Consider the following 15,878-nt stretch of genomic DNA (forward strand, 5'->3'; position numbering starts at 1 on the left):
TCTTGCTTTCTCAGTCCAGTAAGGATTTTCTCAGTTGTTTAAATTGTATTTTTGTTTTACTCCTCATTGTTTTGTTGCTGCATATAGTGAACAAAATGAGAAAACACTATTGTTCAATCTGTATTGTTAGTCATCTTAACTTTACCTTACTGCCCTGTGTCAGATTTGAAATTCCAGAACCTGAACCAACAGAAGCAGACCGCATAGCTATGGAGAATGGTGATCAACCTCTTAGTGCAGAGTTAAAAAGATTTAGAAAGGAATATATACAACCTGTACAGCTGCGGTGAGTATTCTAAGCATGTCTGTATTCTCTTTCCAAGGTGCTTCAAGTGCTTCCTGTTGCAAAATAGTTTTGGGTGGGTAGTTTTGTTGATCTATAGTAGAAGAGCAAGATTCGGGTCTGACTAAGAGAGCTTTGACTCTTGAAAGCTCACACCCTGGAAATCTAGTTGGTCTCTAAGGTGCGACTGGACTCGGATCTTGTGTTGTTGCAAAATGTGATTGTCATATGTCTTTAACAACAGAATCATTAAAGGTGTACCGGCTTTTAGAATCACTGACTGGAATCTAAAAGCTGTGCCTAATATTCTGTATATTTATCGAAGACTCTTCCTATTGCAGCTGATTATGTCTCCAAAAATCTGCTCCTAAAAGTTAGGAGACCCTCTAGAGTGGTGTTTCATGTGCCTTAAAGAGCTGCAGCAAGAACAAAAATTAACTGCTATGACTTTCCTTCCACTTTTGTGAAAGATCCTAGTTGTGCTATATGAATTCCCTTGTTCTCTGGGCTGTACTATATTATTTTAGCAATCAAAATAGCATGACAGTTGTTTTTAGAATTCGTTATTCACAGATGAATGTAGAGGCAATTTTTTATCCTTTTAAGAATGGAAATATGTGTCACTTTCAGAGGAAAGTATAGTTGTTCTTCCAGTAATCTAAACAGTTTAGAGTCTGCTTGCATTATAATCTGAATCAGTCACACTTGACACATATTTCATAATGTTTTACTACAACGTCTATGACTACTTCCAGCTGTTACCATGTAAAAAAGATAAAAGATGTCAAACCCCATTATAATTATGCTGTTCTTTAAAAGATACCTCTTCATCAAATTTTAGCATTACAATCTTAATGTACAATTTAAACTCGAGATATGATGGACCAGATTCTAGAGAGATGTAAAATATATCTTTCAGAAAGATACCTCCACCATTTGGGTGTGTGCAACACACTGCTAGAATGCTGGGATGTAAAATAATGCACTCTGTAGTTTTTGTTTATAAATATTCCTTTAGTCTGTGGACATTAAGAAGAGGTTTGATTGGTTTTCTGACTTCTTCAGATTTATCAATTGAACTACTATTTTTTCAAATGCTGTGTCTAGTTCTAGGACATTCTTTTGTAAATCATAGTGGAACATCCAGCTCTATTGTATGGATGGTTACTGCGTTTAGATCCAGAGGAGTTAGCCGTGTTAGTCTGTAGTAGCAAAATCAAAAAGAGTCCAGTAGCACCTTTAAGACTAACCAACTTTATTGTAGCATAAGCTTTCGAGAATCACAGTTCTCTTCGTCAGATGCATGGAGGGCAAGAAGAAACGGTTTCTTCTTGCCCTCCATGCATCTGACGAAGAGAACTGTGATTCTCGAAAGCTTATGCTACAATAAAGTTGGTTAGCCTTAAAGGTGCTACTGGACTCTTTTTGATTTTACTGCGTTTAGTGAGACTTGTGCATGAGATTGCAACACCAGATTTATAACACAACCTCAAGTTGATCCTAAACTTAGGTAGGGGGCTAACTTGGCAGCACCATCCAGATAGGCTCATTGCTGCATATGATCATTCATTTCTGCCGCTATCTACCTCAGGTTAGATTGATGGAGGACTAGCCTCCTCACCCTTCTCTTTTGAGTCCAGCGAGTCAAACTGGAAATTTGACAAGGGTAGAAGCTTTCTGGTACCTCTCCAAGGAGTCAGTGCAGTGTCATTTACTTAGAAGCAAACCAGTTCTGCCATTATGGTGGGTGCTGTCAAAAATATTTAATAAGTTGTATTCTCAAAAGTATATAATCTCTCTGTTAATGTTGTAGAGTATTAAATGTATGCCGACACTGGGTAGAGCATCACTTCTATGACTTTGAGAGAGATGTAGATCTTTTGCAACGATTGGAAGAGTTCATTGGCACTGTCAGAGGTATTTGATTCCAGCAAATTTCTAATATTAGATCTGTTACTTTGTTTTGTTTTTAGCCCTTACCGTAAAATATTTTTTATTTAGGTTTGTCAACTGCCTTCTGTATCCAAAGTTACCCAGAGCACATACGGCATTGCAGATCAGTAAAACAATATAAAAGCAAGCTAATGTAATCTTACATTAAAAAAATACTAGCCTAGACAACCAGCACTGCATATAATACATCCTAAGGGAATCTGCAGATCAGTATAGTAAACTTTCAAATACAAGATACTAGGAAAATATGGTCTTTAGTTTAAGTTGAAGGCAGTCATTACGTCTCAAACATTTCAATCTTACACACAGATAGGTTTGCCTGGAATTAGATTAATATGATCTGTATGGTTAGACCTAAGCTATTCTGTTTTATCTGTATGTATGTACATTTTAAATGGGTATATCCCTGGCATAGGTTCATTTAGAAATAACATCAGGAATCCTGTTTATAGGTCAAATGAGGGGCAAATGTCCTCAGAGATAATGTATAAATATGTCTTGTGGGCTTGGCTGTTTTTTATTTTGTTTGAGTCTAGTGCAGAATTTAGTTTTGTTCAACGTTTGTAAAGGAGTTATGTGAACATAGTTTTTTGAGATATTTTGAAGTCTTTAGTTTTATGGGGGCCTTGTTTTGCTAAGAACTTGCTTATTTTCTTTAACTTCTTTTTAAAAATTGTTGTTTAAGGAGTTTACATATTTTAGAAAATATTGAACTAGTTTGAGTTTGTTTTGTAGTTTGTGATGTAGTTGAGTTATATGAAATGGTAAAATGTATATTTTGTTTGCTTTTACCAATTTATCATATCCCTTGAAATATATCAGGAACAACAATCTGTGCAGTTGTATTTTTTTAAAAGTGTCCTGTTTTTTTTTTCTTTCAGATTGCCCCCTTCCCCAGCATCTTCCTTATAAAGAGAGGCTTTAGATGTTTAGGGCCTTTTAGTTTACAAAAAAGGCAAAAGAACATGATAGAAGTTTATAAAATTATGAAGGTTTGGAAAACGTATCATTTAAAAATACCCCAGTTAAGGTCATTCAAAGAAACTAAGTGGTTTATGGACAGACAAAAAGGACCATCTCCTCCCAGGTTGTCTAGTCCACCAGTAAAGATCTGTATCACAAGCTCTGTTCTCTATGCCTCCGCCTTCAAAAGTGAAGTGGGTGGCAACCAGAGATGGCTTTTCAGTTGTGGTACTTTCCTAATAGAATGCCTTTCCCCTTGTTCTTTTAGGTGCCAGGCCAAAACATTTCTGTTCACTCAGTTTTTTAATTAAGAGGTTGATTTTTTAGAACACTGTTTTAACAACAACAACTGCACTTATATACCAATTGTCTAGACAGATTAATGCCCACTCAGAGCGGTGAACAAAGTCCCTCCAATACAGCTGGAGGAGGAAGGAAGGCGGCAGTGTATAGCCCAATCGCATCAGGTCTTGGAAACTAAGCAGAGTCAGTACTTCGATGGGAGACCAGCAAGGAAGACTCTGCAGAGGAAGGCAATGGCAAACCACCTCTGCTTCTCACTTGCCTTGAAAGCCCCTTGCTGGGGTTGCTATAAGTCAGTTGTGCCTTGACAGCACTTTACATACACACAATCAGAGTTGCCAGGTCCCCCTGAGCCCAAACTGGGGGTAGGGGGCCTAGTGGGGGGACACAGGGGCCAGTTTTAATTAAATAAGCCCCGCATGGCGGCCGTCACTTTGTTGTCATTCCAGGAATGATGTCATTCCCGGCACAACAAGGAAGTCCTCCAGAGAGTACAGGAATGAAAGTGCAGGAGCACACTCTGGAGCTCCTAGGCCCTATTCTCTGCACTCCCCCCCCCCCGCCAGCTAAGTAAGCAGTGGCAGGGGGTGGAGGTTGGGAGCAAAGGATCCCCGCCCCCACCAGGGAAATGGGATCCCTACACACAATACAGGAGTGGCTTACTCAAGGCCACCTGTCCTGAAAACTTATTTTAAGCTGTTTGTGGTCTGTTTTTATGGTCTATGTTTTTATTCTGGGCTGGGGCTTTTTAAATTCTGTGTTAATTAATATTTTTAAAATTTTTGTTTTTACTTTAATTTTGTAAGCTGCCTTAGGCAGGTTCCTAGAGAAACAGCATAAAAATGTTCTAAATAAATAAATAATAAACATCACTCACAGAATTCAACAATACAAAATGTGATGACTGCTACTTGAGATGTCTTTGAAAGAAAAAAGAATTAGACACTCATGGAGACTAGGTCTATTCGTGGCTATTTGCCATGAAAGCTAAACAAAATGTCAATGTTCAGCGACAGTATGTCTCTGATTACCAGTTGCTAAGGGCTAAAAGGAGGTGGCAGTCTCCACGTCATACTTGTGCATTTCCCAGGTGCATCTCACCAGCATCTGTTAGAGGTGGAGGCATGTACCCAACTAAATGTGTGTGGCGTGTAAATTAATGCTGTTCTCTTAACAAAAGAAGTGTTGTGTGAACAGTAGCACTGCACCTGCCATTAGCATCGCACACTCAGTATTACTAATCATATGAGACAGTTATATTGCACTATACAGATGCATCCTAAATAAACCACAGTGTAAATTGAAATTAAATTAATTATGTTGTGCCCTTGTGCTGCTGCTTCTCTTCTCTCCATGTTACTCTTATTGTGTCTACTCTTTGAGCATTGGTACTTCCCCATGTGCTTGATTGTGGCTGTTTCCACATACTCCAATCCACTGTATTTTGTTCATTTTCAGCATTGGTGAGCTTAGAACTTATGCCTTGTGTAAGTGGCCATACCTGTTTGGAGACAATGGGCTTTTCCACATGCTCATCTTGGTCCAAGATTTTCTTACAAGCACTAGAATACAGATACAGTTCTTCCACACATCTGCCCTCCCTATGCGTTTTAACAGTTGTGGAGTTCGTTTATTTTCTTCCTCACACACCCTAAATAATCAGGATTTTCAATCAAGGGTGCTGTTGTCATCAGTGGCATCACAGCACCCATCCCATTTTTTTATTATTAGCACATGCTTAATGCCCCTCCAGTCCCCAGCTTTTACAATAAAGCAGAGGGGGGAACTCAAAGTGAAAATTAAGGGCAAAAAAATGCGTATGGAAATCTGGGGATAAATTGAAGCTGCATGGGGCCAGAACCAAGGAAAACTCAGCAGAAAAGCCCAATGACTTATACTTTGCGTAACAGTATACTGTGATTTTTTTAAACAAACACTTCCATTAGCATAGGATACAAGTTAATGTGATGAATAGACACATCTGTTATTTTATGCAATGTATATATGTTTTGCTTTCTGTTGCCATAGGAAGATCAGACATATTCCATTATTGGAACCTTTCTAGAGGCTAGGTAACTTTTTATTGTCATATATGATGCTGAAATTGTTGTTTTTCCTTTCCTTCCTAGGTAAAGCTATGAAGAAGTGGGTTGAGTCAATCACTAAAATAATATATAGAAAAAAGCAAGCACAAGCCATTGGGCCAAGTCACAACATTACTTTTGAAAGCTCACCACCTACAATTGAATGGCATATAAGCAAGCCAGGACACATTGAATCATTTGACCTGCTCACTTTACATCCAATAGAAATTGCTCGACAACTCACTCTACTTGAATCGGAACTCTATAGGTAACATTTTTTTCTCTGTGCTTACTTACATCTTGGTAGATAATATATTCTTCTGTTGTGGTCCCTTTTACATACTATTCATACTGGCACATTTATTTATGTTGCATATTTGGGCATAAAACTCCTCAATAAAGATGTTTGAAAACGTTATTTGAGTATCTAACAATTACTGTTTCTTTTAGGCAAGGGATTGTGGGTACATATCATAACATAAGATTGTTCAATATATGAGTCTTTTTCTAAAAGGAATCTTATATACCACTAATGTGCTATTAACCAAAATCCTGAATGATTAGTCAAAGTCGGATTGATTTGCAATAATTTGATTGTAAATGTCATTGTAATTTAGTAAATGTCATTTTATTGTTACCTCTTTTCCCCTTTGATTTTTATGCTCACCGTGTAGAGCCGTGCAACCATCAGAGCTTGTTGGAAGTGTATGGACAAAAGAAGATAAAGAAATTAATTCTCCTAACCTTCTCAAGATGATACGGCATACCACTAATCTCACATTATGGTTTGAGAAGTAAGTTGTATGACTTGTAGGATTCAGTGATGTTCCCCATATTCTGTGGTTCCTGATAACTTTGCAAATGATTGGAATTTCAAAACCTGAAAATTAGCAAGAACTGTCAGCTGCCAAAACTCTTGTTGATTGAACTCTAAGAAATGAGATCAAATATGTTATTTCAATTATGCAAATATTTTTCCCCTAAATCCTAGACTGTGCCATGAAAGAACTGCTAGTGTGATAGAAGATACTAAAGTCTTATGTGAGCTCAGTGTACTTATTATTTGACTTCAATTTGGTAAACAAATCAGTACTCCCATGTTAATTTTATGACCCCAAATCAACAAATACTTGAATGGAATTTTTTAATAGTTTAAATGCTGTGTTCAAACAAATTCAAAGCTTTGGATTAGATCCACCAGATATTTCTGTAGACAGAAGAGATCAACATATGAGGAGCACAGTTTCACTACGTTCCCTCTCTTCTCCTTCTGTAACCTATAATAACCATGATCCAAGCCTTGATGTGAAAATAATATTTATAAAATTTAAAGAAAATGAAGTACTTACTTTACATTGTTTAAATTTAAAGGGGAAAATGAAAGCTGTTCAGATTAACTTTAGCAGAGCCAAAGAACTGTGTAGGAAGTGCCGTAGACATTTTAGTCTACTCATCTGTTTCAACAGAATTTAACTCTCTTCCATGGAAGTCACTGGAACACCTCACTTTCATTGTCACTGTCTATAGCATTATTTGCATTCATTGTTAGTTCCATATCAGATTAATAATCATCTATTCCACAGTGTGAGAGGAGACATAAAAATAAGATTTCTAGCTTTGTTTTTGATTTGGCTTGCACAGCTAATCAGGTGAATTCCATAACTTGATTTTTATTGAGATTATTATTTGTATTAGTAGTTTTATTTTCCCTCCAACCCCAGTTGACAAATGAATAAAATGTACATGTACTCTGTTCCTAAGTATAATCACCTGAAGAACATCAGTTACAAGTTTGAAATTAGTTTCAGGTAGGTAGCCATGTTGGTCTGCAGTAGAACAGCAGGATTTGAGTCCTGCGGTATCTTAGAAACCTTTGAAACTGCCAGGCTTGCTTAATAATGTACTGACAATAATAAATAAATAAATTTATGAAACGATGAATCTTTAGAAATGGAAATTTTCCCACATATTTTAAATGCTCAAGTGTAATATGTCTCCAGCTGTTAATTCAGAAAACAGTATGCTTTCAGCCTTTTGTAAAACACTAAATAGAGACTTGGTTAAGAGCCTAGGGGTTATACTGGATCCAGTGCTACTACTAGAAAAATGAATTAAGCAGCCACAAAAAATGCTTTCTACAACCTTACTCTAAGCCTGGAAGATGGCTTCCTACCTCAACATGGCCGATCTGGCCACCTGGATCTATGCTACGGTAACATCAAGACTTGACTATTGTAATGTACTATACATAGGACTCCCGTCTAAGTTAACTAGGAGACTCCAGTTGGTACTAAACACTGCAGCTCGGCTGTTATCAGGAGCAAGCAGGAACATGACTATCATTCCCATCCTGTTGTCACTCCATTGGCTACCTGTCAGTTACTGTGCTCAGTTCAAGGTATTAGCTATCACATTCAAGGCTCTTCACAGCCTCAGTCTGGTATAACTGTGGGTCCGCCTCTCTCCCTATGTCCCGTCACAATAGCTTTGCTCACCTGAACAGGGTCTCCTGCAGGTGCCACCCTGCAAATAGCTGAAATCCTATGGAACGACCTGTCTGGAGAAGTTAGGAGAGCCCCCACTCTCCTGCCCTTCCACTGATAATGCAAAAACTGATGCAAAACTGAATATTTCAAAAGGGCTTTTTACACAGATAGGAGGGAGATGAACTCAAAAGAGATGCCTCACTAAAAGTTAGGGACCATAGACTTCACCACTACGTTGCCTTACATAGTTCTATGTTGTCTAATGTCAGTCCTAGAATGTTTATGCTCTTTCAGCATTTCTTCAACTTTGTATTGGATTTTTGCCAATGTTATGTCTTTGTAAACTTGCATTTATTTAGCCTATGGCATCATTGTTTATTGAAATGTCCTTGATATTGACCGCGCTAATCTCACACTATGTAATCCGCCTTGAGTTTCAGTGAGAAAGGCAAACTATAAATGGCATAAATAAAATAGATAATAAAATGTTTCAAGATTTCTTTTTTATACAAAATCTTTGAATTATGATACAAATAATCAAGTAAGAAACTTAATGGGTTTTTCTTTATATACACTTAGATGCATCGTAGAAACAGAGAACCTAGAGGAAAGAGTAATTGTAGTGAATCGAATAATTGAGATCTTGCAAGTTTTTCAAGAACTAAACAATTTTAATGGTGTACTTGAGGTTGTTAGTGCTGTGAATTCTGCTCCTATTTACAGATTGGATCATACTTTTGAAGTAAGTCAGACTATAAAAATGGAGACTGTAATTGTTTACGTTATTTTAAAAGGGACATAAATGTGATGTAAAGATACCTGTTTCTTTGACTGTGTTCAACTGGTTTAAGTTAAAATACTTATATCATCCCTTGAAAAATTCAGTAAGAATAGCTGTTTTACCCATGCATATAGGCACAAAGTTGCCATTGGCTTCTTGTACTCAGGAAAAATAATAATTTGTGTGTCATGTCACAGTTTGCGGACTGAACATTTTTTCCCCTTCACTAAGCCTGTGTTTAGTTATGATATGCATGGTGTTAAACAACCCTTGCTATTTTCTTTCCATGAGAAATTAAATGGCTCAGAAAAGGCAAGTGATTGATCTTTAAACGGTATACCTTTTCTGTGTAGAAAGAACTTCAGTGATATAGGGGGCTGGATGAACCTGTAGGCACTGTGTCTGACCTTGGTAGCTAGTCAGAATGTGATAATAGAGACAAAGTTTTGCCTGTGACATCACATAGAGCTTTAGAGCACCTCTGCAGTGTCAAAAATTAATTCCTTCCAAAGCACTTTGTGAACTTGGAAAGGGATTATCCTGACGATGTGCTATGCTTCAGAGCTGCTCTGAGTGATTCGAAAGTACAACATGACTCTAAAGATGATCTTACTTTTACAAGCTTACAAGGAACGTCTCAAAAGGACAGAGACCCGCCTCTCTTGATGCACACACCCAGAAACATCTGCAGTAGTACAGTAAGATTCAAGTCCAGAACCACCTTAAGGACTAACAAGATGTTAAGAGTATAAGCTTTTAAGAACTGACGCCCACTGAAAAGCTTGATCTTCAAGGTGCTGCTTGACTTGAATCTTGATGTTTCCTGGTAGAAAGTTTGTAGTACAGCTTCCTCAAGGGCCTGTACACTGAGAACATGGGTTATAAATTAGCTACATAAAAATGCTTGAATATGCTCATGTGCGGCAGGAATAGAAACTATAAGAGGGACAGATGGAAAGCTGCTTGTGACCAGGAACATGACATAATCCTAAATTAGGATGTCCATCATCTTTCCTGTCATAATCATTCTAGCTCCCCTTTATAGTCTTTATTCTTGCATTTATCTTGTTAAGTGGTGGCCTCTGGAGGAAGAAATGAACTGCAGTGCTGATTCAATTGATTTAATAGATTAACAAAGGTTCTTCATAATAGCCTGTTTTTCTTTTTCCATTCCCAGACTTATAGTTCAATAGAAGCCAGATTCCAGAAGGGCAGCCAAGTTAGTCTTCCACAATAAAAATAGAGTTTATAGCACCTTAAACTTGTTAGTGTTTGAGGCACAAGTTCTGGGCCAGAACTTGCATCCTCAGGTGCATGAAAACTTCATAGACTCTGCGTGTTGTAATCCCCACCAAATTAAGCAGTAGTTGATTTGTAATCCGTATTTATGCCTTTATTACAGCTGTCATTTTATTTTGATAGAGAATAAAGTTCAGTATGGGAATTTTCAAAACTGATCAAATTAGGGATAGATCAAGTGTTAGAACCCATGTGCTGTGGTCTGATTTTAGTGTAAAATGTATCCTTTACTTGCTTTATCTTCAGCAAATCTCAGGCCGCCAGAAAAAGATTCTAGAAGAAGCTCATGAACTGAGTGAAGATCACCATAAGAAATACTTGGCAAAACTCAGGTCTATTAATCCTCCATGTGTGCCTTTCTTTGGTATGTTGATTTTATTCTCTATGAAAATAGTCACAGATATTATTGTTCAAAGGAATAAGCTACAGATCAGTCATTAAAAAATATTCTTTATTCTTGCCTTTAAGAGCCAGAGACAGTGAAAGAATGTCTTGACTTGAATACACTTTTCCCCTCTTTTGTACTGAACCCAGTTTTCCATATAGAGAACTTGATTTTTTTCAGATATATTCAGATTTTAGATTCTTTAAAAAAAAAAGTTTTTAACTTATTTGGAAATAGATGTTTGTGATTTCCTTGTCAGTAAGTATGTGATATCAGCCTTGTAATTGAATCCAGTAAAGTTACCAACTCACATTTTGTACTGACTTGGTTGCCCTGGCAAAATCGAAAAAGGACCAAGTTCTGTAAAACTTCTGTGCCTCGTTGCAAGGAAGCGACTCTTGCTCATCACAGGTGACAAAGCAAGTGGTCATTTTGCGAACATGTATATTGTCCTTTTTATAAATTACCAGAGTGTATATATAACCTTTCCTAGTATCTGTCTAGCTTAAGTTGGGCTTGACAGTCTGCTGTTGAAGCACTAAAACTGATATATGTTGTTCATTTTTAGGGATTTATTTAACCAACATCTTGAAAACAGAAGAAGGCAATCCTGAATTTCTAAAACGACACGGGAAAGAGCTCATCAATTTCAGCAAGCGGAGGAAGGTGGCCGAGATAACAGGGGAAATCCAACAGTACCAAAATCAACCATACTGCCTAAGAGTAGAATCTGACATCAGAGTAGGAACAAAATTTTATTTTTAATCTTTCAGGATCAACATCCCTGTTCGTTTTAATTTTTTATTCCCCTTCCCCCGCATCCCCCCATTCCTCACACATGCTCAAGGTGGTATGTGTGATCTCCTTTCCCATTGCATATTGATGTGCCTGCTATTTTAATAGTACTCTTTTAAACCAGGGATCTCCAACAGGTAGCTCATGTGATACCAGTCATTTGTTGTCTGCCGGAGCTCATTCATCCCCTGAAAACTCAGGAAAAGGTCACAGAAAGATCTGCTGTAGGCTGTGTAATGCTTGTTTTTTAAACTTTTATTTTGTAGGATTTTTTAAAATGTTGCTAAGCTGATAGCTTCATTTCTGGTGGTCTTCTGTACAGACTTTTTTCATATAGGATGCAAGTACAAAAGTGTTGGAACACAGACTGTTTTAGTAGTAGGTGTATGTGTCTGCGGTACCAGGTTTCTTTGCATCCCCAAGTTTCCCTGCCATTTCAGAGCAGAATGCTGCCTTGTTGCTCAAGAGTTTGCACTATTGGCTTCAAGGTCAGCTTGTTAATCGTTCTGAATATTTTGATTGCAGAGGTTTTTTGAAAATCTGAATCCAATGGGAAATACCATGGAAAAAGAATTTGCAGATTATCTATTCAACAAATCCCTGGAAATAGAGCCACGCAATGTGAAGCCACCCCCAAGATTTGTGAGTATTCAGACAGTATTCTTTACAAGTGTTTGCTATAAATTGTGGCACTTCTTTTGGATTCAGTTGTGGAGCTGCACAAAATTGAGTTTTTTAAAGAAAGTAATCTTACAATGAAAATATTCAAACTAACTGTTCATAAATATATTGATTTTGATTGTCCTTGCAGCCAAAAAAATACAACTATCCCCTCAAATCTCCGGGTGTTCGTCCTTCAAATTCAAAGCCAGGCACAATGAGGCACCCTACACCTCTGCAGCAGGAGCCAAGAAAAATCAGTTACAGTCGTGTTCCAGAGAGTGAAACTGAGAGCGTTGCTTCTGCACCAAACTCTCCACGAACGCCACTTACCCCACCCCCTCCTCCATCTTCCACTTCCAGCACTACTGATGTCTGCAGTGTGTTTGATTCTGATCCCTCAACCCCTTTTCATTCAAGTAGGTGTTAATGTTAGGACTGATCTCCTTCTCCCTCTTTTAATGATTTAGCCTATGTCGTATGCAATGCCTGTTTTCTGATGCTGTCAAAGCAAAATAATGAGTGAGTCATTTGACTTTGCATCTGTGGGAATGGAATCTTGCTGTTGGCCACGCTTGGTTCAGTTATTGTTTTATAAAGGAGGGCTAAGATGTGAGCCTACCTTACTCTTGGTATGTAACTGGAGTTTAAGAACAGTGGTAATTGCTTTCACTGTCCATTTGACAAACTTGTTGCCATTAATAGCCAGTCTTACAGATAGCTTCTTTTATGGATTTTATTCTTACTTTATAGATCCAGAGGAGTTAGCCGTGTTAGTCTGTAGTAGCAAAATCAAAAAGAGTCCAGTAGCACCTTTAAGACTAACCAACTTTATTGTAGCATAAGCTTTCGAGAATCACAGTTCTCTTCGTCAGATGCATGGAGGGCAAGAAGAAACTGGTCAGATATATAGGTGGAGAGGGGAGGGAGGAGTAGATGCAAACAGTAGCTTCTGATATGGAGATCAGTTTGCTTCTGTTAAGGAAGTCAGTTACTTCTGATAATGAGATAACCATTCATAGTCTCATTATCAGAAGTAACTGACTTCCTTAACAGAAGCAAACTGATCTCCATATCAGAAGCTACTGTTTGCATCTACTCCTCCCTCCCCTCTCCACCTATATATCTGACCAGTTTCTTCTTGCCCTCCATGCGACTGACGAAGAGAACTTGGATTCTCGAAAGCTTATGCTACAATAAAGTTGGTTAGTCTTAAAGGTGCTACTGGACTCTTTTTGATTCTTACTTTACCATCACATCTCTTCTGTTTGCATTCATGGCTACATGTTAACACAATTACAGGGATACAACAGCAGTTATTCTCATTTGTAGTCAAAGCCATTTGTATAAGGAAGTAGTCGCCTCAATTTATAAATAAGGAGGGGGGAAACTGTTGCATTTCAGATGATTAGCTTATGGAGGTCACCTTGATCACAATGCTTCCATTAAGATCAGTTGTCTGCCATTCTTCTTCTTTGGAATTGTGCTATTTCTCTTGCTCCTATGCATGAATCTTTATTGTGGTATTAGTAATAATAAGATCAATTTGTGTTTCAAAAATATGTAAAACTCTTGTAAAGTGCTTAAAATTCTGTGGAGTCCTGGACAAAGAATCAGTATAGACTGGTCTACCAGAATGGCTATCAAGCCAATAGACATGATACCAAAAAGTACAGAAAGAGAAGAGGGGGGGGGGGAAGCGAATTCAGAAGATGCGTCTATTCACCTGAAGGACTTTCATTATATACCAGTATAAGTGAACAATAGGGCAGCCACTTGAGCATCAGCATCTACCTTTCTGAAGCACTAAAAAATAGGCTTGCCTCAGTAGAGGCGAAGTAAATTTAATTGTAGTCTGAGATGGCTACACTAGGGATGTATTTGTTTCTTCTGAAATTTGGCAAGACATGAGCTGGAAGGAGGAATGCCTCCTCAGGATAGTAGAAGCTTTTGCAAGAAATTTGTGGTATGCCCTGCCAATGGAGCAAGGAGGACACACAGCCCACACAAGGATACCTTCCAATATACTGGTGAGAAGAAACTTCACCATAAGTCCAATATTTCGTTCTCTTGATTAAGGAAACTGCTGGTTTTGTCAATACTGTTTTCTTTCTCATCAGCAGTTGTGTTTCTGAGAGAGTCAAAAGTTTTTAGCCATGGTTTGTATGCGTTATTTAATTTGCATATGTTTAGAATTGGCTGTTAAAGTACTTGAAAAGAATAAAAATCCAAATTAGGTAACTATAGTTTTGTATATCCTCAGGATCTGCATCTGTGTCCTCCATCAGTTTTCCTAAATGTTCTGATGAAATGACTGTTCCTCCTCCCATTCCTCCCCGAAGGCGTCCAGAATCTGCTCCTGCAGAATCTTCTCCTTCAAAGGTAATCACCCCGCCCCCATTTCTCTGTGCAGTGATTTCCCAATCATCCATCATCTAGAGAGCTATACTGGAAGTAAGCAGCAATTCTGTAGAAAGATCATTAAGTGTGAAAGAATCAGTGTTTTGTTTTCATCATGAATATTTTGACTTTGATTATCATTTAAGCATTAAGAATTTAGATGAAGTGCAAAAAATATAGCTAGACTTGTACAGTGAGGGATGAATTCTTTCTATATTCTATACTCTTCTCTTTCTCCCTTCCTCCACAATAAAACACATATTCTCTCTTAAAGCAGTGCTTCTGTAACACATATGTCATTTTTACCTCCAGTATTCAAGCTGCACTGTTTTGACAGTGGGAAAATCCAGTTGTTGTTGTTAAAGAGTTGGGACTCTTTCCTGATGAGTAAAGACTAAAGCATATAAGGATTTTTTAGTTTAGAAAGATGACTAAGGGGAGACAAAATCAACATTTATAACATTATACACAGTACAGAGAAATGGGACAGAGATAACTGTTTCTCTCCTGTAATAGTACAACTGTTGGACAGTCAGGGAAGGTTGATGGGCAGTAGATTCAGTTCTTTGTGACTTAGGGAAAATGAAACGGGGTTTTTATGAAGGAAGAATATAAACAATAGACTACACTGGCAATATTGAAAATACAAAGTTCCTTCCTGACCAAGAAGTCCCAGTTTGGAGATTTTCTGATGTGAAGTCTTTGCACCAGGAATAGGATGTTGAGAATTAGAAAGCCTGATCAGACCTTACAAGTGCCCACACAGTAACCAATGCCAATGCCTCAAGGTTTTTATTTTATTTATTTTATTTATATCATTATAGTCCACCTTTCTCACTGAGACTCAAGGTGGATTACACAGTACGAGATTAGTACAATCAGTATCAAGTACATTTCAATACAGTATCAAGGACATTTCATAAACAATACCATAGGGTAAATAGATACAAATTTAAAAGATATAGTATTAGCAAGAATCCAATACAGAGTAGAAAAAATACTGAAGCAGAACATAATAAATTCTAGGACTAACATTAGACAACATGGAGCACTGGTGGTACATAGGAGTACATATTTAAAGCAGCAAATAATGTATGAGGCAAAAATGGTGATGAAGTCTATGATCCCCAGCTTGTTAGTGAAGCACCTGAGACCCCATCCCTACAAGGCAGTAAAAAGCCGTTTGAATAGTTCAGTTTTGCATTGTTTATGAAAAGCCAGGAGAGTGGGGGCTCTTCTGACTTCGTCAGGCAGGTCATTCCACAGGATAGGGGCCACCACAGAGAAAGTCTGTGTTCGGGCTGCTGCTGACTTCACCCATGTGCAGCCTGGCACCTGTTCAGATGAGCAAAGCTGCCGTGGAGAAACATAGGGAGGGAGGTGGTCCCGTAGGTATGCTGGACCAAAGCCATGAAGAACTTTGTATGTAATAACTAATACCTTGAACTGAGCACAGTAACTGATGGGTAGCCAATGGAGCGACTGT

The 15,878-nt window shown here is 37.9% G+C and overlaps 1 protein-coding gene across 1 annotated transcript in view; it reads left to right on the forward strand.

The window, feature by feature from the left end:
* The window catches only part of SOS1 (SOS Ras/Rac guanine nucleotide exchange factor 1), a 70,160-nt gene that overhangs the window by 45,569 nt on the left and 8,713 nt on the right, over positions 1-15,878 (forward strand). The window contains exons 12-21 of the mRNA XM_054985145.1: positions 164-286; positions 2,097-2,200; positions 5,632-5,854; positions 6,261-6,380; positions 8,652-8,814; positions 10,399-10,516; positions 11,106-11,278; positions 11,858-11,974; positions 12,144-12,411; positions 14,256-14,374. Coding sequence (XP_054841120.1) covers positions 164-286; positions 2,097-2,200; positions 5,632-5,854; positions 6,261-6,380; positions 8,652-8,814; positions 10,399-10,516; positions 11,106-11,278; positions 11,858-11,974; positions 12,144-12,411; positions 14,256-14,374 — 1,528 coding nt within the window. The remainder of the gene's footprint in view (positions 1-163; positions 287-2,096; positions 2,201-5,631; positions 5,855-6,260; positions 6,381-8,651; positions 8,815-10,398; positions 10,517-11,105; positions 11,279-11,857; positions 11,975-12,143; positions 12,412-14,255; positions 14,375-15,878) is intronic.

Source organism: Eublepharis macularius, chromosome 1, assembly GCF_028583425.1.
Source record: "Eublepharis macularius isolate TG4126 chromosome 1, MPM_Emac_v1.0, whole genome shotgun sequence".
Classification (NCBI taxonomy): domain Eukaryota; kingdom Metazoa; phylum Chordata; class Lepidosauria; order Squamata; family Eublepharidae; genus Eublepharis; species Eublepharis macularius.